Source organism: Trachurus trachurus (genome assembly GCF_905171665.1).
Source record: "Trachurus trachurus genome assembly, chromosome: 16".
Taxonomy (NCBI): Eukaryota; Metazoa; Chordata; class Actinopteri; order Carangiformes; family Carangidae; genus Trachurus; species Trachurus trachurus.
In genome coordinates, this window is record NC_139902.1 from 14,700,654 (window position 1) to 14,727,029 (window position 26,376).

At 40.7% G+C, this 26,376-nt stretch overlaps 1 protein-coding gene across 1 annotated transcript in view; it reads right to left on the reverse strand.

The window, feature by feature from the left end:
• Positions 1-3,518: 3,518 nt before the first annotated feature.
• Positions 3,519-26,376, reverse strand: part of LOC310999241 (cell adhesion molecule CEACAM5-like) — a gene marked incomplete at both ends in the record, with an annotated part of 29,269 nt that continues 6,411 nt past the window's right edge. Inside the window, 3 exons of the mRNA XM_083989565.1 lie at positions 3,519-3,799; positions 4,377-4,643; positions 4,896-5,171. Coding sequence (XP_083845691.1) covers positions 3,519-3,799; positions 4,377-4,643; positions 4,896-5,171 — 824 coding nt within the window. The remainder of the gene's footprint in view (positions 3,800-4,376; positions 4,644-4,895; positions 5,172-26,376) is intronic.

Consider the following 26,376-nt stretch of genomic DNA (forward strand, 5'->3'; position numbering starts at 1 on the left):
TTACAGCTGAGAAACGCTAGAAAAGCTTTTGTATCTGAGAAAGACCTCTTTGATAACAAATTACATCACCTGACATTGATGAAACATGACAGCACTAAGTATTGTGTTGACCTAAATGTAAAATTTTAAATGTAGCTATTTCATTTCTTTTTAGTCTGTCTGTGTGCTTCTTATACAGTCTCGTCTACTTTTGATGGTTTATTGGTATTGTGTGTTACCAGTTTTACTCATTTCACTTTCCTTAGATGGGCCTATTGTTTTTTTTTCATAAATTATAATTATGTAACTTGTTTTATATAATTATTATATAATTATAACATGCAGAGAAGCATAAATCAAGCGTAGCGTTAGTTCTGGCAGGCCATGACGTCAAGCTTTAATCAGCACAGCGTAGCTGTCATCACCGGTGCAGATCAGCTGATGGCTCAGCTGACTCCCCGTAGCTGCTTCCTATTGGGGAACTGCATTCAGAGCACGCTATTTAAACTGCTCTAGTCCGACGTCACCTCACTTGCTGCTGCTTCTTCCTCTGCCGGCTTTTTGCAGCCCACCTCCACCCCAGCTCCTCCTGTCATTGTATTCATGTTGGTTGCTCTGTCTGGGTTTCCTTTGCTGCTGCGCTCCCTGCTTATGCCGTTCATGATGGCTCATGAAGGGCAGGGAGGTGCTCTTCCTGCCTCAGGCTTTCCACGCAAGTGCGTGGAAGAGCAGGGGGTCCCAGAACAGTACCATACTGCTAAATAAAACTTGTGCAAGTAAATAAATATTATTTTGACATAGTGGTCCTGACAGAATTATGAATTGATTGCAGGTGTGTAAAAATGTTTTTTTTTGTAGAGGCTGGCTCAAGTGTTCACTTTTGTATGTATATGGATACATTTGAAATTTAGTTGAAAATTCATATCACCAGAGATGGAACATGATTTCATTGCAAAAGTAATCCAGTGGTTACTGAGATATTTCACCCTGGCAAGAGTTTTGGAGAGACTCACAGGTATTATCATGCAACAACATACCAAATATCAGCATGTTAACTATTGAATTTTGCTCACTAAATGCGTAATCATTACAAAGCAAGTGTTCCTATATACATTATTTTAATATTATTTTGGCAAACAACAAGTCCAGTCAGTATGCAGTGTAAGAATATAGTTATAATACTTTATAAACTCCTGTAAATTAAATTGTCTTCAGTGAATCACATCAATAACACTTTGCTTGCTGTCCTTTATGTAGTGGTCATGTTTATTGTTTTTGTAATGAAGAAAAATCAAAGATGTACATTCATGAATATAGGTTTGTTAAAACTGAATCATGGTCCTAGATGGTCCTGACAGGCCGACAATCATCATTAAGTGTGTGTGTGTAAAATGCACACGCTAAGAATGTACTATACGTATATATGGTACTGTACTATTGTTGTCCTGTCAGAATGCAGAATGTCAAAATGGAAAATGTTTGCAGAAAACTTAATAGGTGACAACACAAAAATATCAGGTCTGATAAATCAGTAATTGTGTTGTGGTGATCCTCTGCCTCCAAGTGGCCTCGAAATATCACTGCATTGTGATTCATCAGTCTTTTTGAAAACAACCTAAAGGGAGAAAAGGTGATGGTGAGTCTGCTTTTCTTGAAGAATTTAGTATTGATTTCAGAATCAACTGTTTGCTTGTCCAACTGTTTTCATTAATTGTAAGTTAAGTAATTGTTAGTCTGTAGTAGTTACAGAGCTGTGTCTACCATTTTTAATGAATCAGAATAATGAAATTAAAACCTACCATACAGGAAAGATCACTGAATTCATTTTACATATTCATGTTCTCATATATTTTCTCCTCTTGTTCTGTAAGAAATATTGTTGACGGATTGTCTATGATTGTGATGTATACATATGGTAGTCTGGTGACATTAGATCAAATCACAACTCACCAGTGTCCTCTGGTGGAGGATCTTTGTTATTTCTAAAGGTATTGTAAAAAATATGGCCAGTTACATCTGAGTTATAATTATAACAAATGTGTTTTCTTTAATTCAGTGAAAAAGATTCCTACATACTATAAACATAGGGCTGAGCCCTTACCTTTGCTGCAGATCCATCCCTCCTTGATCTTTAAGTCGATCTATATTGTGCCTGTAAAAGCAGGAAAGCGGAATGCCAAAAAATATTACATTACAAACATGTATTAAACATTTTTGGCACTGATAGAGGTTAAAGCAGATATCAGTGGAATGTTTTTGTTAATATAAGTCCTAAATAGTCCTATTTTCCGTCAGCAATCACTTACATGAAGTATTTCAGCCTAAACACGAGTCTCTCCGTCACTCTGCTCTGCTGTAACCCGAGGAGAAAATTTTCCTTGTGGGATACAAGTGTTATCCAATGAGGAGAGAGAACGGCATGAAGGGCTGTGTGTGCAGCCAAGGGATGCGCGTGAATGTGGTGACGTAGCACGAGGACCAATTGATGCCTGACAAGGGCGGGGGCTGCTAACTCATGGTGCGTTCAAAGAAACTCGTACTTTGTGTTTTTCCTTCCTGTGAAGTCATACCAGTTCGATCTGGTACGAGTTCACGGGTCGGAAGTTACGAGTGGCCGTTATAGGGAACTTTCACAGACAACAGGATGGTAAAAACACGAGCTACGGGTTACCTGGAACGCTACCAAGTCGTAGTTGTGACTTGAAGCTGTAACTTACGGTTTCAAAAGCCTGCCTTGAACGCAGCATTAGCCGAAACGGCCGTGAAGCTGATATCTGCTTTAATGAACCACTACTAACAAAAATACTGCAACTGGTTTTGAAATTTTTAAATGGCAGAATACCAAATACATTTATGCCAATTATGTTTACCCATATAAAAAATAAGATTTCCGACTTACTTTTTTTTATACAGAAAAAAGAGAGCAACACAAACAGCAATCAGGGCAACACTGATTACTATTCCAGCGATGCAACCAGCCGGACAACCTAAAAGTGGTTTGTCAAAATAAAAAAACAGTGGATGTTTTATGTCTCTAAAAGCTGAGAATAAATCTACCTCATGTAGAAAAGGTTTGTAAGACAAATCTTCAGGAAGTCTGTGATTATTCAGTCAATCAGAATTATGATGTTATTTAAGACTATCAACAATATGAACAATAACACTGACTAGTACCTGGTAAAACAGTCAATTCATGCACTACAGATGATGTTCTCCCAGTTAGACTATTCATCACTTCACAGATGTACTTTCCACTGTCAGAAACACCTGTGATGCGTTTCTTCAGCACAGAAGAATGGATGAAGGATGCTCTTTCATTCAGTTTCCAGGTGAAACTAGGAGATGGTGTCGACTCAGCAGAGCAGTTTAATATTAAGATCTCATTCAATTTTAATTTTTTTGGACCTTGGATTTGAACATTTTCGGGTCCAACTGAGAGAAAAAGACAGAAATGGAAAAGTAGAAAAAGGGAGAGTGAGAGGTTAGATATTACACTGCACTCATTAGTTTACCACCATAAAAGTACAGTGTTTAACAAGTTACTTACAGTTAACGTCCATGTTGTATTTAGCTTTATCACTGCTAAGGGGGTTGCTGAGGATACATGAATATTCTCCATTGTCTGTTTTCTTTAGAGACAGAAATGACAGCACTCTGCTCTCGTTGTAAAACATCATGGTGTCACTCTCAGTCAGGTCTGCTCCATTCTTCAACCACTTCCTGGTGAAGACAGAGCCAGCAGCCTCACACGTTAAGTTGACAGAGTTTCCTTCTACTGGCTGGTTTGTTGATGGTGTGACAGAGGCGTCCACTATTCTCTCTGTTGGACAAAAGATAAAGAATTTATTTAATGAAATATGAAAACAGGAACAAACTAGTTACTGAGAGCTGATAAAAAAGGAAGTTGAGGTTCATCATCATTGATTTTACTGTAAGGTCAGAATATAGAAGAGTCTATTTACATCCAGAAATGTTTTTATCACATCATCACAGTCTTTTGGGATAATTTGTCAGTTGTATGACAATAGTGTACAGTACCTGCTCTGCCGACATAATCTGAACTTCACCAAGTCTGTGCTGGCAGTTAGTGTTACACTGGAGGCTGGTGCTGTGTGGTTTTACTACTACTTATAACAGGGAACATTTGTAGTGCAGGGAAGTAATGTATGTTTTTGTCTGGCTCAGAGTCTTGTTTAATATTTGAGTTAATTTGCTGAAATTATGCAAATTAATTGCTAATAATTATATGTTGCCCTCATATTCTCACTGACTGACTGACTGACACATCATCAGTCATTGCAAATTATTTTGAATTAGGCTTCAGTTTAATATAATATACAAATGTCTCTGTGCAGACTAGAAAAAAAAAGTTTGTATAAACATGAAGTCAAACTTACTTAGGACAGAGATGACTGAAGATTGGGATGTTTCATTTCTCATAGTTTTGTTGTTAAAGGCCTGACAGCTGTAGTTCCCACTCTGATTCTCCATAATGTTCATAAGTCTGAGCTCTGATCCAGTATCAGTCACAGGCTCTTTATTCAAAAACCAGGTGAACTGGGCAGTGGGTCTGGAGTCAGCTGAGCACATCAGACTGATGTCTGACCCTTCCTCATAGTGATCTTGTGATGGAGATTTTGTTAAGCGGGTATTTTCTGGGCCAACTGAATGTAGGTAAAAAATAAAATAAAAAAAAGTCACTAGGTTGTAATGTTAGCAGCATGAAAAGACACATAGCATTCACACTGACTCAAAGTGAGAATGTATAAATGATTAAAATGCAAAATTTAGCAGCAAAGAAAAACAAATGTTTGTGCAAAGCAAAGCAAATTAACATAATTTTCTAAATGACAACAATGTGTTGATGTTACATGAAGGAGGAAAAAAAGGTCTGAGCATGCAGGTTAGTGACTCACAGCTGATGGAGAGAAGCACTGGATCACTGGTGTCATTATTGATTGTATTGAACACATGACACCTGTATGGTCCCTGGTCATAACGGGTCACATTGACTATAGTGAGAGTGGAGCCTCCATCAGTGATGTGAACTCTGTCACTGGCTGTGACCTCAGAGCTGCTGTTCAGCCAGAGGAAGGAGAGGGGGGATCCAGAGGAGGAGCAGGACAGACAGACAGAGCTGAACTCCTCCAGGTCTGTGCTGCTGGGAGTTAGTGTTACATTGGAGACTGGTTCTGTGAAAATACACAATTTTAGTGTAGTTGCCATCATAAAATAAAGGCACAGACAATAATGACGAGGAGTTATGGCTGATGTTAAGATCTCTAACACTGGAGCACATTGTCAAAACAATACTGAAATGACTGAAATGTTGTGTTTGTATGCAATAAGACCAAGAACCTTCAGCAATTATGCTATATACTGTAATATTTAGAAAGTGTATAAAAGATGTTTATTTTCCATGGTTTTCACAGTTTTTATAGTTTTGGTTCCTTTAAAGACTGTATAAACACAGTCATGTGGACTTTACCTACCCAGCATTTCCAGGTTAGTGGTGCCCTCTTTGGGGCCATCCGGGAAGGTAGTAATTGAGCAGATGTAGTTCCCCTCATCAGATTTCTTAACTCCACTAATCTGGATGGAAGGACTGGCCAGGACTGGAGGACTGGGTGAGAAGCTGACTCTGCCATTCAGGTGTGACGGAGGGTAATTGGGGTCAGTGTTTGGGGCAAATACAGCAATGTTGGTCCTCTCCCTGTCCTTTGGCTGATAGCTCCATGTGACCTGTGTTGGAGCAGACTCAGGGTCAGTGAGTGGATGTGTTCAGTGACTGAGAAACACAACAGACCTCAGTCATCATGCTGTTGATAAGTGACATTGGAGGGTCTTTTGACACATTCATATTTAGCTGTAAACTTCACAGGTCAGTGTACACAGCATTATACACAAAGGAGTGGAACAGGTATGGATGTAAGCTTTTCACGGCCAGTTCTCTCTCTCTCTCTCTCTCTCTCTAGTCCCATATAACCTCCATGTCAACGTTCTGCATTTTCAGGATGTAATAGACATTAGGGGCCCTAGTTTCCTGGAGCAGCGCAGGTGGTGCAAGGTAGCGCAGCTGGTCTAATGCAAGTTTCGACCAGCACAGCCTAGCGCAAAGTCAGATTGGAAGATTGGCAGATCGCGCTGCGCTGAGATAGGCGTGGCCGCGCAGCAGGGGGAGGCGTCACAGATTCAGCTTGGTGCAGTGGAAGTTTTGTGCGAAAATGTCTCGCCGAGGTTGCGCTGAAAGCTCGCCACCTCCAACCAGGTCTAGTCTCAGCGCAGGGCGAAGCGCAGCAGGTGCAGTGGAAGTTTGACTGACTGACCTGCAGTGCACACACGTCACCAAGACCTCACAGGCAGATCTCCACAGTTCCAGACACATTTCAATGCAATAAATATCCACAATAACCACTATTTAATGCAACTAATGGAATCAACAGTGAATTTATATCTATATAGATTGTCCCGTCACATCTGACGTCAGATCAAAGCAGAGATCAAAGGCTGTCGGCGCGTAAAGGAAACTCCACCTGAATTAACACAGCAGGGACGAACTGGCACTGAAAAGCAGCTATGGATGTCCCAAGCAGGACTGAGGGTGGATGACTGCATGTCGCTGCCGTGTTGAGATACGCACTCTGCCCTTGTGATGATCGCTTTATTTATTTATTTACTTATTAATTCATTAGCGCGAGCGACCGCATCAGGCAGCCGTAATGAAAAACAAAACACAAATCATCTAATCATCTCTCTTAGTCCACCACAACAGCCTCTGTATCAGATAGTCAGTATATAGCCTACTACAGTATACTCTCTATCACAGAAAAAAAAGAGAAAAAAAGAGACGGACAGAGAGAGAGAGAGAGAGAGAGAGAGAGAGAGAGAGAGAGATTATTACAATTACATCAACTATTGGACATGTACAACCAAATCCCAAAGCAAACTGCAATGCTATTTGGCCCTAAACAAAGAATACTCCATGGCAGATTACTTGAGTTCAGTAACTGACCCCAGACTGAGGAAAACCTTGACTATGTACAGACTCAGCGGCCACAGCCTGGCTTTAGAGAGCGGCCGCCACAGACAGACCTGGCTGCCCAGAGACCAGCGCCTCTGTCAGCTCTGTCCACATAGACAGGTGGAGACAGAGCAGCACTTCCTGCTACACTGTGACGCATACACACACATCAGAACACAGACATACACTAACATCACACTAACAACACCCAACTTCACCCAACTCTCAGACCAGGACAAATTCTGTCATTTGTTAGGAGAACAAAGAGCCACTGCTTTAGAAGCAGCAAAATATGTTTGTGCCTGTCACAAAAAGAGAGATGAGCTGCTCAACATGAGCTCCTCTATATGAGCAGCTGCTGCTGCTCCTGTTGAGTTTTACCTGCTAAATGATATCTACACTGTTTGTTCATCAGTATCATCTGTATTATTATATTATCTGTTTATTTATTTATATTGTATGTGTTATTTTACCATTTTTGTAATGCTTTGGCAATATTGTACTGACAGTCATGCCAATAAAGCTTGTGAAATTGAAAATTGAAATTGAGAGAGAGAGAGAGAGAGAGAGAGAGAGAGAGAGAGAGAGAGAGAGAGAGAGAGAGAGAGCGCGTCCTTTACGCTGATTTCATGGTGTTTGTTTATGTTGTGATTAGTGTAGCCTACACCTCTCATCTTGCTTACACAGGGTTTGAATAAATGTGAGTTTCTTCATTAGTTTATTAGTTGTTGTTTCTTACACTGAGCACCGGTTCTCAGTGTATCAGATCAATCCTGGTTAAGTATATTAGTAAACTCATTATTGGTCACTCTGATCTCGGACCTCCGGACCGCACAGCTGTTTCCTCCGGGGAGAGGTTCGGCCTCTGGCGTCGCTGTCTCCTCCGTCCATGTCCAAGTATAAAATGACAAACTTGCAGCGCGCATCACCCGCCGCGCAGTTAAAGGTGAGGAGAGGAGCTCATTTGATTGGTGAAGATCTGACTCGGCTGTGTCAAACCCACTCCACGCCTTTCTCTCCTCCTCCTGTCTCCCTCCCGCCCTCTCTCCTCCCTCTTCGCCGTTTGCGCCGGTGGGAGGGACGAGGGGAGGGCTTGCGCTGGTCTAAGTCTGACTGCGCGGCCCACCAATCTTGCGAAATGGACCTGGGCCACACCCCGTTGGCGTGGCAAAGCTGCGCTGAGGTTAGACTTCGCCCGGTCCACGAGACTAGGGCCCTAGAATTTAATAAAAAAGTGATCAAATCCTAACTGAAACAAAGAAAACTGCGTTATGTCTGTGTGATTGTGACCTGTGAGATGTGAACCCCAGGAGGAGTGAGGACACAGCTCAGGTTGACTGTCTGGCCAGGAAAAGAATACACATTTGGCTCGACGACCACTTGCTGACCAGTCACTCCTACAAGAAAGAGAAAGAGACAATTTTTGTCTGTTGATTACTTATTTTCCAAACCAGGAGAGGAGACAAGGAAAGGAAGCAGGGACAAAACTTGCTGATAATAAATTAATGAGGACAGTGTGGAAGTGTCAGAGGACAGGTTTGAAGTCCAGACTCCAGACTAAACCGGAGGAGACAAATGTAGTTTAAGACAGACTGTAATGAAGACTTCACAATATTGTCTAGTGGCTATAGAATCACTGATGAGAGAGTCCATACTGTATGTAAAAAAAAAAAAAAAAAAAAAAAACAAGCAAACAAACAAAAACTAATTAGAACACAGAAAGAAGAATGCATTGTATACTCTCATGGATGAAGACTTGAGTTTAGATCACCCCCATCCAAATAATTAGCTTTGCATTTCCATTTCCCTGATTAACAGCGAAAGCAGTTTTGTGATTATTGCAGTTTACGTGCATGTTTGTCAGGACTTATGTAGCACCTAAATTTAGTGCCACTAGTTCTGTATCTGACACATGTGAAATATGGTCAGCTTTGTCTCCTGTTGACTCATGACCAGAGTGTTTTTAGGACGCCGTTATGCTACAGGAAAGTTCTCCTTTTATATCTAAATTATTAACCCTTCATCATTTTTATCTGATCAGATATCAGTATAATCAACACCAGAATACCTGAGCTCTGTCCACAATGTGTTCTCAGTCACTGTGACCTTTGACCTTTGAGCATCAAAATCTGAATCAGATCATCATTAAGCAAAAACTAGCATGTTTATTCCAATATGAAGAAACTTGAAGATATCTGGTCCTCAGCAGTGAGATAACTCTCTCTGGTCAGATGGTGAGAGCTCATACCATACAGTACGTCTCTCAGGATGATGATGTGTATCAGCTTGTTTTTCACTCTTGATCCCTTCAGTGACAGCAAACACAGCATGAGGAAGTGATAGGTAATTTACTAAATGCACTGTTGTCCAACTTTGTTAATCATTCGCAATAAACACTATGAGCAGAACAAATGTTTAAACAGTAAGGAAAGGCTTGAAGTATAAATGTTAAGTATTTGTTTCATCTCGTCAAAAATAATATGGGGTAAATATCAGAGGTTAAAATTGAAAGACAAGATTTAAAAGAAAAAAATCACTAAAAAACTTTGTTAGTTTCTCTAGATGCGAAAAGCACAGGCTCTACGTAAGTTTGTGAGGAGGTGCAACACAAACCCCAGAAATTTCAATGTATGCTTTTTTTGTTCAAATTTGTCATGAGATATACTGTATTCTTCACTCTATTGTTCTACATCTTATTCTATTCCATTATCTTTCAAGTTTAAAAAAAAAAATTGTCAATATGTTCGTTAATTTGCGGTAACAAATTTTGAGAGCTCACCTGTGACGACTCCAAGGATGACAATGTATAACACAGCTGCTGCCATTTCCTCTGCAGTATCATCAAGTAAAACACCAAAAACAATGGTATCCTTGATCCTTGTCTTTCCCTTTGACGAATTCAGTGCAAGAGTGTGGATTTCCAAATATAAAGGCAGTATGAGGAAGTAATCTGCACCATACTTTATTGACCCTTCCTGAGTCACCAATGGATGTGCTCAATTTACTTCACATTGTCACTGTGGCCTTTACAGGCAAGACCCTCAAATTTAAGAGATTTAAGTTTAGCCTTTGTCAAAAATCATTGTATATTCTTTGAGAAGACTCACATTCAGTTGTAGTACCCAACAGACAGTGTGCTCCACAGGCCACGAATCACAACCCTGAGAACTATCTGTTGGTATTTTCTGAAAATACACAGCTAATAATCTGGAAATCGAGACTTCAACTTGAAAAAAGTCTGAAACCCACAAAATCAGTGACTCTACGGAACATATTTTGGCCAAAGCTCAGGAATTTATGCTGATTTTATTGGTGTATGGTCATATCAAAATGATGTAGTGGTGATAAATTATATATAAAAGGTGAACTTCCCTGTAGCATAATGAGAATCTGCACAAACCTAGTCATTATTCAACAGGAGACAAAACTGACCATATTTCACATGTGTCAGATACAGTAGCACTAATTCTAGGTGCTATGTAAGTCCTGACATGTCAACTACAACTGGACTGACACTGACTGGAAAAAGAATAAAAATGAAAGTTCACAGAGTTAACTTAAGTTCAGGAGCAGGGCCACGCCTCAACCACACCTCTAATCACCGGTCAAGCCTACAAATACCCGGGTCAACCCCTTCCTTCCTCAGTTGCCTTGATTTCTCGACCCACCCTCCTTTCTTCCCCTTGTCTAGGCGCCTCCCGGCTCCAGCCTCCTCCAGGGTCATCCTCACTCCCATCCCTCCATCCTTCCCTCCCTTCCTCCATCCCTTTCTTCTTAACCAACGCATTCCCTTTCAGATCTCCTCCACAGCATTGTCTGGGGGGCACGAATCCAGCTCGGGCGGAACAACGCCGAGACGGAACCCCCACTCTGAGTCTCCCTCCGCCGGTCTCCGGTTTATCTTCCCAGACGAGACGCGACATCAACCTCCCCGCACCTTTACCACTCTTGTACAATATCATTCATTCACGTTCATCATTTCATCCCATTAAATCGTCTAATGGCACTTTGTTGTGGTGTGGTCCTTGCTAGTGAACTGTGAGTTGGTGAATGTAATTTCACTTCACTTCAAGAATTTCAAGCTTAAAATGTTTAAGCTGAACTTGAAAAGTCCTACCAGTGATAAAAACAGACAGTGTGCTCTACAGACCACCAATCCATGAACAAAGAAAAATACAACAATAACAGAACTGTCTCAGATGGTAATCAGTTGGAATGGCAACCACATTTCAGTATCATTTTTTATTATTGTTATTTATTTATTATAAATTTCTATATTTTTCTGGAGATGGGGGTGACCTCAACTAAAGATAAAATCAAGTCAAGCCATTTCTAGTTTCACGCCTGTGAGCTATAGGCGGCCAACTTGAGCTTCACTGCTTCACTCACAAGACTTGCCCCACTCACACCCTCCTAATTTGGTGTTCTATTTACAGTAAAGGTTGGGTTGGTGATCCTATTCTGGAGCACCTTTATTTGGAGAACTGAAGGAGTCATATGAAAAATAAACAGGTAGTTTATTTTATATTAAACACAAAGTTCAAAAACATTATTGTCAAAATATGGGAGAGGCTAGGACAAGGTGGCTGTTCTGAATAAATTTAAATTAATAAAACAAAACAAGATCTGTCTAAGCGTCAATTTCTGAAAATAAAACAAAAACCTGTCAGTAACACCAGCCTACTAGTCTATCAGAAAGGAAACACGACAGAAAAGTGCTATTGTTTATCTGTTTAAATGTCCAAATATTAAATATTTACCTACACATTATGCATGATAAAAACTTAATGACACAATAATATCACACCAGAGTTGATAAATTTGTGATTCTGTTATGGTGATCCACTTTCTCCAAGTTCTGATTTATCAATGTTGCAGGAGAAGAATTGGTGATTGAAGCGATTTCCCCCCCGATCATCTGTAGGACAAAAAAATGGACAAGTCATTAAAGTGTTAATGTTTTGATTTTAACTACATCTTCAGTAATTATAGTTTCAGATTTAAACAATACAGTAACAGTTTCCAGTCGTAATCAATGTCTATCAGTTAATTTCATACCATCCATACTCCCAACTGCAGCGTGTGGACATTTATATTTGTTTTTGTTCAAGAATCTATCGTTTCTTCAATGTTCATTAATGGGCTCCAGACTAATTCAAATTTGTTCTGTGGTCCCAATCTTACCGCGGCTTGCGCATCATTCCTTTACGAGTCAGAGAACAAACGCCTCAGAGTCCCTCTGCTGTTGTGTTCTCTGACCCGGAAAGGAACAACACGGAAGCCATGGTAAGTCCGAATTTTGATTTAATTTAATTGTAAAGCGAATTTTAAAATTTAAATGATCGTCAAAAGTATGTTACTTGGGACCACAGAACAATTTTAAAATTAGTCCCGAGCCCCTTTAATGAACATTGAAAAAACGATAGATTCTTGAACAAAAAATATAAACATCCACACGCTGCAGTTGGGAGTATGGATGGTATGAAATGAACTGATCATAGGTGACCTGATACCTGAGGTAAACATTGATTATGACTGGAAATGCCCTTTAAATAAATCGGAATGATGACATTAAAACCTACCTTACAGAAAAGATCATAGAGTTTAATTTGTGGTCTCGTATACTGGTTGAATGTTCTGGTATTCTTCTTCCATGTCAAACAAATAAAAAATGATAATGATAATTAAAAAATGTATACATATAAAAACTGAACTTAATTGCAGACTGTAGGTGATCCAAATAAAAGTCTGAGTGACTAGTAATGTAAATTCAGATCAACACTTACCAGTGTTCTCTGGCAGGGGATCTCTGTTATTTCTAAATATTAGGAACAAGGTATTATTAAAATGTGGCCAGTTATACTGTATGTATATGTGAGTTATAACAATAATAGTAACAACAATAATTCATTTAATTTATTTGTTTATTTGTAATGGGACTCTGCATAATCATAAACATAAAAAGGTAATTTGTTGTTGTTGAGAAAATAAAATATCACCTTTAGGTACTTTATGGACAATTAATAATAAAATTATGCAGATGTAGCTCAACAGGTAGAGTGTGGACCACATGCTAGGGCTGAGTCCTTACCTTTGCGGCAACTCAGTCTCTCTCCGACTATTCTGTCTGTCTTTACTGAATCTGTAAAATAAATAAATAAATGGAAATTTTACAATACAGCAACAAATTTTCTGAATGACACAGGAATACAAAAGTATGTTCAACCTATAAACACAATATGTCATATTAAAATAATTCCTACGTACTTTTTTTTATAAAGAACAATCAAAACAACACAAACTGCAATCAGGACAACACAGCCGATCACTATTCCAGCGATGCAGCCAGCTGGACAGGGTGCAGGTGTTTCGTCTAAAATAGAAGATGGGATAAGAACAAGGTTTTTCTACCATTTTGTAAATACATTTTGTAAAAACATGTGTCAAATTTGCTAAAGGGAAGTTCTGTGAAGTTTTGCCTCTCAAAGCAATGTTGTGTCTACCTCATGAAAGGGTTAGTAAGACAAATCTTCAGGGAGTCTGCTACACTTCAGACAATCAGAGGTATAATGATGTCATCAAAATGCATCAACAAAACAATCAACATCGTCTAGTACCTGTTAAAACAGTCAATTCATGCACTGCAGATGAATTTCTCCCAGTTTTACTATTCATCACTTCACAGATGTACTTTCCACTGTCAGAAACACCTGTGATGCGTTTCTTCAGCACAGCAGAATGGATGGAGGATGCTCTTTCATTCAGTTTCCAGGTGAAAGTAGAAGATGGTGTCGACTCAGCAAAGCAGGTTAATGTTAAGATCTCATTCAAAGTTAAATGACTGGGACCTTGGATTTGAACATTGTCTGGTCCAACTGTGTGTGAGAGAGAGAGAGAAGGGGTGGGGGTAGAAATTACAGTGTACTCCTTATTTTACCACCTTACATCTAATAAAGTAAATACAGTGTACAACAAGTTACTTACAGATAACGTCCATGTTGTATTTAGCAACCCTGGTGCTGACAGGGTTGCTGAGGATACATGAATATTCTCCACTGTCTGTTTTATTCAGAGACAGAAATGACAACACTCTGCCCTCATTGTAAAACATCATGTTGTCACTCTCAGTCAGGTTTGTTCCATTCTTCATCCACTTCCTGGTGAAGACAGAGCCAGCAGCCTCACAGGTTAGGTTGACAGAGTTTCCCTCTTCTGGCTGGTTTGTTGATGGTTTGACAGAGGCGTCCACTATTTTCTCTGTTGGTCAAGTGGTAGAATATTTATTTTTATGTAAATCATTGAGATTCAAATTCCTTCTCCACATCAAGACAAGTCAATGGTCAACACTCATGTGTGAGATTTCTCATTTCTGAGATTTACAGTTTTTAAACAACCAATACTCCAGCCATATTAGTACAAGTGGGATACATGAAATAACACAGATTTTACAACAAGGTCAGAAGATAGAAGAGTCAGTTCACATCCATAGTAATGTGGAGAGAGTGTTTACTCTTTGTATGGGGGTAGAGCTAGTGGGGAAACAGATATTTGACAAAAGACTGGACTCACTGAGTGGGGCCTGGGCTGTTTTAGATTAGAAAAAAGATATGTCTATACATTAGTGTGAGAAAGGACCTAATCATTTTAATTTATTAATCGATTATTTTATACTACATAAACTGGTGACAGTATTTAATTTTACTTTCAAAAATAACTTTCCATTTCACAATTTTCCATTAGTTCTATAAATGTCAGTTCTAAAAAAAACAAACATGTTGAAACACTTAAAGCAGAAGTAAGCGGAATATTTGTGTTAAATAAGTCTTAAATAGTTATATCGTCCGACGGGAATCACTTATATAGAGTGTTTGGTCCGAAACACGGGTCTGTCAGTCACTCTGCTCTGCTGTAAGCTGAGGAGAAAACTTCTTGTATACTTCCTTGTATCCTACAACCTTATCCAATGAGGAGAGAGAACGGCATGAAGGGCTGTGTGTGCGGCCAAGGGATGCGCGTGAATGTGGTGACGTAGGGACGAGGACCAATAGATCCATGACGAGGGCGGGGACTGCTAACTCCATCGGCTGGCAAGAAGTTAGCCAAAACGTTCGGATCGCTTACTTCTGCTTTAAAGGAGCTGTATGTAAGAATGTGGCCAAAACTGTTGCTGCAGTCAAATTCAAAACACAGCAGAAGCAAGAAACACTGTAACCCCGCATCTACAGGATTAGTGCGTGTTCTTCACACCGTAGATGAACCAACACATAAGTTGTCTTACTGCAGAGTACAGTACACAACACAAGCCGCTCCGTTTCTTCTCCACTTTCTGACCGTTGGATCATAAAATATGACGACCAGAGACAGGCGAACTGTTGTCGGTGAGATCAGTATGTTATATCAACGTTATTCCTGATTCTGTGTGTGTATTAGAATGATTTTAGGACTTTTTGCTTTAGATTTCTTACATATGGTTCCTTTAAAGGAGTCATCAACAGGAAACCGCATACTATGCTGCCAGTACGTACTGATTGTAAGTGGTCAGGAGCAATGTGCAATAAGTTGTTGTTTGTTTTGTTTTTTACTAGCCTGGCTCTCGCCAGACCCTTGTAGTTCCGCAAAGCTCCACCAGAGGCGCTACGCTCAGCTTCACACAAGGGTCTGGACTCGAGGCCAATGCAAACTTCTTCCCCGGAGCAAAAAATAATGAACCAATCAGGATCGCCGGGCGGGACTTTCTGAGGTGTGACGTAGCGCTGAAGCGACTGTTTGAGTCAAACAATAATGGCGGCTCGCAGTGAGGAGTCGTGCGTTGGCATTGATTCTGCTATTTCAACTGTTTTGTCGAATCTATCGAATATTAATTCTTTGAAAGATGAACAGAGAACGGTTTTGAAGGCATTTATTGGTGGCAAGGATGTTTTCGCTCTTCTTCCGACCGAAGAAGTAGCACGTCATTCAAGATAACGGACAAGTGGTTTATCCAATCACATACAAGATTTTTTTACAAGGCCCCGCCTTCTGAAATGAATCGCCTATGGAGCAGTCCCAGACCCTTGTGTGGAGCTCAGCGTAGCTTTGCGGAACTACAAGGGTCTGGCGAGAGCCAGGCTAGTTTTTTACAGCCACAGGAAACAATATATTTTGGATGAATTAAAGGAGCATTATCGCAAATACAGCAGTAATAGCATAAAATAAGATGAAATATGCAAAAGATGGGTCGGGGGGAGCCATAAATAAATTTACAAAAAAAATCGCCAACAGTATAGTGTCCGTGGGGCAAATGCAGCATTTGTCTTTGTTATGATCCAAGCCGGCCCGGCGCTTGCTGGGTTAAAATGCACTCGGAACTCGCAAATCCGACCTCCGAACCGGACAAATATGGAACAGTAAGTAATGTAGCAGTGTTAGGCTGCTCACAGTCACTGAATCACTGGTAGAACACTTTGTCTCCACGTCCCGTGTCTTTCTTCAGCTGTCCTCTCAGCGTTATTAAGGAGGAGGAAGTTGCAGTTGCTGTTGTTGTCGTTGTTGTGGTTGTGCGCGACGTAGAGCTAGTTTTCTTTTTCCCGCGATTGCACGTTCATTCAGCCTGGTGAGGGAGGAGGAGGGGGGAGGAGGGAGGAGGGGGGAGGGGGGAGGGGGGAGGGGGAGGACTAAACGAGGCTGCTGTCCCTCTCTGACAGCTGCCCACTTGTTTATATCTGATAAGCTCCGCCTGGCTCCATCTCGTGGCCGAATTAAGGATTTGGATTTGCGATAATGCTCCTTTAAGTAAATTTATTTCACGAATAATTTCAAAATGAAAGTCCCTGAAACAACAACACTGGGACATATTGGTCAAAACAATACTAAACTTATTTCACTGTAAAATATCTACTCAAGTGTCTCTTCTCCTAGGTGCTAGCTGGTGCAGGATGAATAGAAGTAGAAAAACACTGGAGCTGATTGACAAATGTATTTATTATCAAAGGTTAAAAGCATCGAACAACAGGTTTTGCCTGTTGCTTCATCAGGTTCACTGTTGATTGCCACATAATATACTTAGCACTCCACTGTATCATCTGTGCGCAATAAGACATACAGTATTCTGTGATTATCTTAACTCTTTGACTGCCAGCCATTCTCACAGCAGCTTCCTCCAGCTTGCCAGGCATTTTCCAGCTTTTTGACTGATTTCCGTAGACCCACCATATATTATGTACTGTTACTACATACACATTCAACCCATCAAAGGAAAGATGAGGGTCTCTAGTTTCCAGCAAAAAAAAACTGTTTGTTTCTATCTTGTTCCAGTCTTGTGAAATTGACGGTTGAATATAGGTTACTTTAGCCCAAAATGCCATTTTGGCACCAAAATCTTGAGAAAAAGAGGTTTTTGTGTCGGCCATCATTTTCAGGTGGACCAGTACAATTGGCTCCTTTATATTTTGCTTTAGTGATGCCTCAGCATCTGTACAGTTGTTCTCTTGTAAACAACAACTAAATCAACACTGACAAATGACTTTTGATGACAACAGACAAAACATTTAGCTACTGACACACACTACTGCAGCCTTTTTTCTTTCTTTTCTTTGAGTTACAACTTTTTCTTTCCTTTTTTTTAGTGTGTGTGCGTACGTGACGTGTGCGTGTGCATGTACGTGTGCGTGCGTGTGTGTGTGTGTGTGTGTGTGTGTGTGTGTGTGTGTGTGCGCGCGCGCGGATCAGTTCGACAGGTTTTTGTAGCCGAAACACGGCACTTTAGATCAGATCCAGCTTCCTCTGGTCAGCAGGCAGCGGCCTCACTTACTCTCTCTGTCTCACTCACTCTCTGTCTCACACACACATCTACACACAGCCTACAGCTCTGGCTGACGCCCCCTGAACTCAGCCACAGACAGTCTGCTCACAACAGACACTCCCACCATCTTTAGCTCTCGTCACGTTCGCCGCGGCGCCGTCCGTTCCTCATCCACACTACTGTAGATCGCGGGATTTTCAAGCTGCTATCTGAGTGATTTCTCGCAAAATCTGGCGACTTTCCAAACGCTCTTGACGACTAACGACGAGCGATCAACGGGGTTGTTGTTACTAATGTTTGTGCTTTGTATCATGGAGCTGCACGGAGCTTCGACGAGCTGCCGAGCCGCCATGAGCCCCGCCGCCCCCGAAGCTCTCACCGGCGGCCAGAGTGTCACGGAGCGGCGCCGCTGCAGTCAGACACCCGCTCCGCTCCATGAGGGGGGAAAAACACGCTATATTTTTTATATCTCTCAATCCAAATGTGTTTTTCTGCACTTTATTTTGATGATACAAGTCTGATCTTCACAGAGGAGTAGGGCAAGACATTCAACATGGCGTTGCCATTAAAAAAACGCTAAGACGAGTTATCTCGTCTTTGGCAGACTACGCTTGGATTCGCTAAGACGAGATAACTCGTCTTTGGCAGTGAAAGAGTTAATTATTAACTTATCAGAAAGTTGTAAATGTCTTTCTGTAGTTTTCATAGGAACATTAACTGAACTACAGTATCCTCAGTCAGTTCCTGATGGTGGTGATTAGTGTCTCCTTTCAACACTGTATAAACACAGTATGTAGCCATCATGTGACTTACCCAGCACTTCCAGGTAAGTGATGCCCTCTTTGACGCCAACTGAGAGAGAAACTGAGCAGGTATAGTTCCCTTCATCAGTGTCCTTAACATCACTAATCTGGATGGAAGGACTGGTCAGGTTTGGGGGAGTGGGTGAGAAGCTGACTCTGCCCATAACAGGTGAGTTTGGGTATATGGGGACACCGCTAGTAAATCTAGCAATTTGGATCCTTCCATAGAGCCATGCAACCTGTGGTGGGGCAGACACTGATGGTTAGGACGTGTGACTAAGAAAATAACAGACCTCATTTATCATTGTGTTGATAAGTGTTTTGTGGTTTGAGACATGCACATTTAGCTGTAAGGTCAGTGAACACATCGTTATCAAAAGTGGAACAGATATGGATGTGAGTTTTTTCAGCAGCACTTTGGAGTAATAAAAACAGTCTACATGTGATAAAAGCTGTTACAGTGTCACGCCCCAGACTATGTTGGCCGAGAGAGACATAACAATGGACCACCTATGACCCCAAACACCAACACACAAAGACACTAAATAAAATAGGAAGAGGTTTTATACAAAATATAAGGATTATGCAAACAAATCAGACACAACTAAAACAAAAAACGCCAAGCTGGGAGGCAGGCAGCCCCAGCAGTCCCCATGCACTGCACTGAACACTGAGGTTAAGTACACAAGGAGGTGGTGCAATCAACCCAGGTGAAACACATCAGGTAATCACAAGAGGGAGAACACAGGAAGACAAGACAGGACCTTGAAAATAAAACAGGAACTCACTCAAAGGACATGACAATAAGATAAGACACAGGGATCATCACACGAGACAAAAACATTGAACACTCAAAGGACACAGATCATGACAAAGTTGTTGTAAACAACCACAACATCAACGAGCTGCATTTAAAAAAAAGATGTGTCAGACATTTGCATTATACTTTTATATCATAAGATATGAGTGTGTGAGTGTGGTGTTATAAAGAAGCTATCAAATCCTATTGAACTGCATCATGTCTGTGTGTATCTGACCTGTGTGATCCGAACCCCAGTATCATTAACGACACAGCCCAGGTTGACTGTCTGTCTGGGATAAGAATACACCTCTGGCTCTACGTCTACTTGCTGACCAGTCGCTCCTGAAAGAAATTTAATGAGACAAATTCAAGTTTGTTGTTTACCTCTTTTCCAAACTAGAAGAGGAGACAAAGGAAGCAGGTAACTCAGTATACAAAATCTGCTGATGATAAAAAAAATAATGAGGACAGGGTTGGAGGACAAGTTTGACTTTGAGTTATAGTTAAAGACCGACTGTAATGAAGACTTGATAATGTTGTCCAGTGGCTTTAAAATCATTGATAGAAGAATCACCATGTAAATTATAAACTAAACACAACTGCAAAACATATGTGGCAGTTGTGTTAATTGTTGCAGTCATTGTGGTTCAGAAGTTTGGTTTGGTGGCCTGTAAAGCACACTGTCGGTTGACTGCTGGATGATGTGAGTTTTCTTAAAAAACACAAGATGTATTTTGACAAGGACTAGTGAAAAGCTCTTAGATTTGAGGATTACAGTAGGTTAAATCAGTTACATTTTCTCTTAAATGTTTTACATTTGAGATTCTTGTGAGGTGAAATCACAATCACCACCTCACAGTTGTGTTCCTCCTCCAGTCAGTCCAGTTGTTGCTCACGTGCATGTTTGTCACGACTTAGCACCTAAAATTAGTGCCACTAGTTCTGTACCTGACACATGAAATATGGTCAGTTTTGCCTCCTGTTGAATAGGCTAATGACCTGAGGTGTTTGTGCTACAGGGAAGTTATCCTGTTATCTATATTACCACTTATCGACCAGACATACAATGGGCAGCTGTACTGTAAATACGTATATTTTACATACGGTATGTAAATTTGAATGTGGGTGATATTTCTCCTTTAAATTAATTATTATTTTGGTATTTTAAAGCTACTGCACAGGCTCAAAGGTGTTTTTGTAATTTCCATCATAAACTAGTGATATTTTGACAACATTATGTTGTATATGAGTAATTAAGGCCAGTCTATGAGTAATTAAAAGAGCTGTAATGCGCAGGTGTGATCATCAGGGGTCCTTCTCTTGTCAATGGCCTTCTTTACAATATTAAAAAATGTCCCCTTAAATGATAATTACACCACTTGAGACTTCATGTAGTGACATGATTCCCCATTTTAAAGTTTATATTTAGAACAATGTTATTTTATTACCATATGAAAAAGTACAAATACTGTATAAGATCATTCCAAACATATTATTATTCAGAATTTTAGTGTTTTTAAGAAAGTTGAAGTTTTTATGGTTACACCACTTAGACACTTACCGGTACTTACTAGTTCTCCGATATATTCTCTTAAAATTGATTAAAAGCAGAAATGTTATATTGGGTCCCCCAAAAAGAATGTGTGCACATTAATCATACATTTATTTTCAAATTTTAACCCTTTTGAAATGAACTAAACATGGACACACAAAGAATTTGCATCACATCATTGACCCAGCATTGGAATTCTTGAGCTCGGTGCAGTCCCTGTGACCTTTGACCTTTGAGCACCAAAATCCAATCAGTTCAACACTAAACAAAAATTAGCATGTTTTGACTAATACAGTGTGAAGAAATGTTTTCAAGGTGAATCGGTACTGAGATATCTTCTCCTCAACAATGAGAGAGCTCTGCTGGGTCAGATGGTGAGAGCTCAAGATAACAAAGAAAAGGTTGATTGGTTTTCCCTCCTGACATAACAACTTTTCAAACTTGAGATGTGCTTTTTTATGTCATCAAAAATATGCTGTTGGGTATTTAATTCTATTCCATTATCTATCAGTCTACGTTTTTTCTAATACGTGTCAACATGTTTTTTTATCTGCTGTAACAAGCTTTGAGAGCTCACCTGTGATGGCTGCAATGATGATAGTGTATAAGACAGCTGCTGCCATTTCCTCTGCAGTATCATCAAATAAAACTCCAAAAACAATTATATGGTTTTCACTCCTTGTCTTTCCCTCTGATGATTTCAGTGCGCGAGTGTGGATTTGATATAAAGGCAGTATGAGGAAATAATCTGCATTGGACTATTGACCCTTCGTGGTTTCATGCAATAAAAACATAACTTGCACCAACTCATTTTACAGTGAGGCAGGTTGCAGCTGTTGACCACTGAAGGGGTGTAGGTTTAGTGAGTGGCTGTCATCAGTTTGAATTGCAGCACGGAGGTAAAGGTCCTGTTCATGAGTCATTTGGACAGTCTCAGTCTGATGGCTGAGTTTTTCTCACCTGCACGTCTCAGGAAGAGTCACCAATGGATGTGTTCATATTACTTTATATTGTTGCTGTGCAGGGCCGGTTCTAGGCAGGCATATATGAGGGGGCAGTCAGAAATGTGAAGGGGGCATCATGTGAACACATCATGCTCCAGCACTTTTCTTTCTCTGTGCTTATAGTAACTTCATTGAATTGGGTTGTTGACTATGTGTCCAACGGCAACCTGGAGAAGTGGATTGCACTTTGTCAGGCCTCTACCTTCAGACCTGTCCAACTAGGGGTCGGGGTGACCAACCAGGGTCTTAGAGCCCAAATTTTTTACTGTTGTAATGCAAAGAGCCACATTATATGGGGGGGGGGGGGGGGGGGTGCATATACCTGAAGATGCATTGCAAACCCAGAGGGGGTGAAAAAGGTGAGTAGCTAAATACCTGTAGGTGGGTCTGGGGGCATCCCCCCCAGAAAATTTTTGTGATTTTAAAATGTGAGTGAAGCATTCTGGTGTACTCTGAGAAGAGGAGGGGGGGAGACAGAACATTTTAGAAAAGAACACTGTCCCTTTTTTCGGCGGATTTTTGTGCTACTGCAGATAATTTTGTCAATTTGTAGGATTAAGATTATTAAGAGTAAGATTATTCTTCTTTCTGCTCCCTTTTGTTGAGATTTGGGAGGTTTTTGTTTTTATTGTAGCTTTGTTAAAATGCTATATCATTTTTCTGACTGATTTATTGCCCGATGCCGTAGCTATCTGGCTTTCTTCCCCCGCCCTCCGCCCATTGTCTTCGTTGTCACTTTGTTGTCGCTCCACAGAGCACATGGCTAATTAATATGCACGTGCTGACCATATATGGTTGTGTCTAGGGGTTCCGGGACGGAGGTGCGTGTTCTTGGATCCAGTTTGATTTATCAAAGAGAAATTGCTGAGAGTTGTGCATGCACAGTTTGATAGATCTGAAAAAGGTGTAAATATTTTGGGTGTATTTTCGCCGTAGGGCTAAGCAAAACATTTAGTAGCAGCAGTTTTACACTGCTATACAGTTTTGATAAATGAGGCCCCAGGCCCTAAGCCCAGAGCCCAGACGCTCACAGATGAAGCTTCTCCGCGGCTCATCCGCGGCGCTGTCCGTGGTGCTGAAGGTGACAGGTTAACTTGACAAACAAACTGCAGCATAGTTCTGTTTGTTTATCATGTGTGTCAGTTTTGTTTGTGGCTTGATAGTTTAGTTGTTGAGATTAAGAACATCACTCCCTCATCAAACCGGTGATAGGCATGCTGAAAAGAAAAGAGAGAGAGAGACGCGCCTGGGTATCGCAGCTGTAAAAAAAAAAAAAGAAGAAAAAAAATAGCGGTATCAAAAAGTGTCGGACTACCGGCATGTCTAGATAGAGGGATGTCTGAACCCCCAACTTAACTTCTTTCTCTTTGGTAATATACACATTTGTTGAGTATATTAAAATGTGCTTTCTCAACTTCTAAAATTTGGATTTGAGGGGGCAAGACATTTATTTGAGGGGGCACTGCCCCCTCTTGCCCCTGCGTAGAGCCGGCCCCGTTGCTGTGGCCTTTACAGGTAAGACTCTCAAATTTAAGTGCTTTATTAACATCTTTGTAAAACGTCATTGTATGTTCTTTGATTAACTCAAATTATCATTCTGGCGAGACAAGGAGTTTTAATAACAACTATCTGAACTCCAAAGAACCACCACTGCAACAATCAGATATCTGCCTCAGCTGTTAATCAGTCATTGTGACAACCACATTTCAGTTATATTAATGCATTAATTGCTGTATCTTAAATCACTATATTTGTCCAGACGTAGACAGATAATAATTTGGACTTGACTTTGAGTTCGGGAGCAGGGCCACGCCTCAACCACACCTCCAGTCAAGCCTACAAATACCTGGTCGACCCCCTCTTCCTCTGTTTGCTTCAGATTTCTCGACCCACCCTCCCTTCTTCCCCTTATGGAAGCACCTTCTAACTACATCCTTCTCTCAGATCATCCTCACTCTCATCTCTCCATCCTTCCCTCCCCTCCTCCATCCCTCTCTATTTAACCAGCACATCCTCCAAGGTACTCCAAGGTATACTATCTGGGGGGCATGAATCCAGCTCGGACTGACCCACGCCGAGACCGAACCCCCACTCTGAGCCTCCCTCCGCCGGTCTCCAGTTCATCCTCCCAGACCAGCAGCGCAGACATCAACCTTCATTCACCTTTACCACTCTGTACAATAGCCATTCATCCATCCTCAACATTACATTACATTCAATAATTTAATGGCACATTGTTGTGGTGTGGTCCTTGCTAGTGAATTGGTTCTTCTTGTGTTTCCAGTAGTCAGAGCCGGTTCAGACCCCCATGGGGCCCTAGGCAAAATTCTGCTAAGGGGCCCTCCTAACTGAACCCCAAAAACTTTCACACCTGACACCCAGTGTTTCCACTCATCCCCCCTTTAAACATATTGCACTGTTGGTCTAACTACGTAAGAATAAATTCAAAACAAATCAAACTAAATGTGTAAACAAACAATCATACAGTCTTACATGTTGGGCATGCATGTTAATGTTTGAAATAACTCACCATTAAATAGAACTAAAACATAGATAAGGCTACTATTAATTCAGCTCCATCAAATTGGCTGCACTTGACACTTTCATATACTTCAAATGTATATGTATATTATTATTTATTATATATATATATATATTTTAGCACCATTGTCACAATATTTCACAAGTTTTATTTAATTCACTAAGATATCTGCATCTATATTTGCCTGTATCCAAGCAACCAAATTAAATCTTAGTCAATATTTATCCATTACTTTCCATTTTGTATAAGTGCAGTTGTAATTACACTACAACTAAAATCATAGAAGCCCTCCGCGCAGTTAAAGGTGAGGAGAGGAGCTCATTTGATTGGTGAAGATCTGACTCGGCTGTGTCAAACCCACTCCACGCCTTTCTCTCCTCCTCCTGTCTCCCTCCCGCCCTGTCTCCTCCCTCTTCGCCGTTTGCGCCGGTGGGAGGGACGAGGGGAGGGCTTGCGCTGGTCTAAGTCTGACTGCGCGGCCCACCAATCTTGCGAAATGGACCTGGTCCACGCCCCGTTGGCGTGGCGAAGCTGCCCTGAGGTTAGACTTCGCTCGGTCTAAGAAACTAGGGCCCGTGGAGTGGATCATACTTAATCCAAGTTTTTAACCCAAGTAACAATTTCATTGTAGGCTACTGTATTTATTGCTTCACTTAAAGCAGATATCAGTGGAATGTTTTTGTTAATATAAGTCCTAAATAGTCCTATTTTCCGTCAGCAATCACTTACATGAAGTATTTCAGCCTAAACACGAGTCTCTCCGTCACTCTGCTCTGCTGTAACCCGAGGAGAAAATTTTCCTTGTGGGATACAAGTGTTATCCAATGAGGAGAGAGAACGGCATGAAGGGCTGTGTGTGCAGCCAAGGGATGCGCGTGAATGTGGTGACGTAGCACGAGGACCAATTGATGCCTGACAAGGGCGGGGGCTGCTAACTCATGGTGCGTTCAAAGAAACTCGTACTTTGTGTTTTTCCTTCCTGTGAAGTCATACCAGTTCGATCTGGTACGAGTTCACGGGTCGGAAGTTACGAGTGGCCGTTATAGGGAACTTTCACAGACAACAGGATGGTAAAAACACGAGCTACGGGTTACCTGGAACGCTACCAAGTCGTAGTTGTGACTTGAAGCTGTAACTTACGGTTTCAAAAGCCTGCCTTGAACGCAGCATTAGCCGAAACGGCCGTGAAGCTGATATCTGCTTTAAGTTATTCATTTTTTTCTTTGTTTTTATTTTAACCCTTTCTTCTGGAAAACCTCGGCGACACATGCACAGGAACTGCATGCCCTCATACAGGCACACAGAGAAAGTCAATGAGAAAAAAAATGCAAGCGACAGTGAGAGCTGGATTATTTTTTTCAAAGATAAAAAAAAGCAAAATTACACAAACTTCAGATGAACTTGGAAAAACAATCAATGAAACAAACAAACAAAATATATTTTAGCTGATATAAGAAGGACAACATCTTGACAAAAACTTAATTTTGTGACAGTGATTTGCCAATGTTGTCTACTGTGTGTCTGATTTTGATGAAAGGTTAAAATACGCTTAGATCTTTCAACTGAGTTGACCTGTAACCTCCACAGAAAGTGGCTACCGCCAGGCCTTATCTGTTGGTTGTTAAATGAGTTAATCTTTTACAGCTGAGAAACGCTAGAAAAGCTTTTGTATCTGAGAAAGACCTCTTTGATAACAAATTACATCACCTGGATGACATTAATGAAACATGACAGCACTGTATTTAAGTATTGTGTTGACCTGTAAAATTTTAAATATAGCTATTTCATTTCTTTTTAGTCTGTCTGTGTGCTTCTTATACAGTCTCGTCTACTTTTGATGGTTTATTGGTATTGTGTGTTACCAGTTTTACTCATTTCACTTTCCTTAGATGG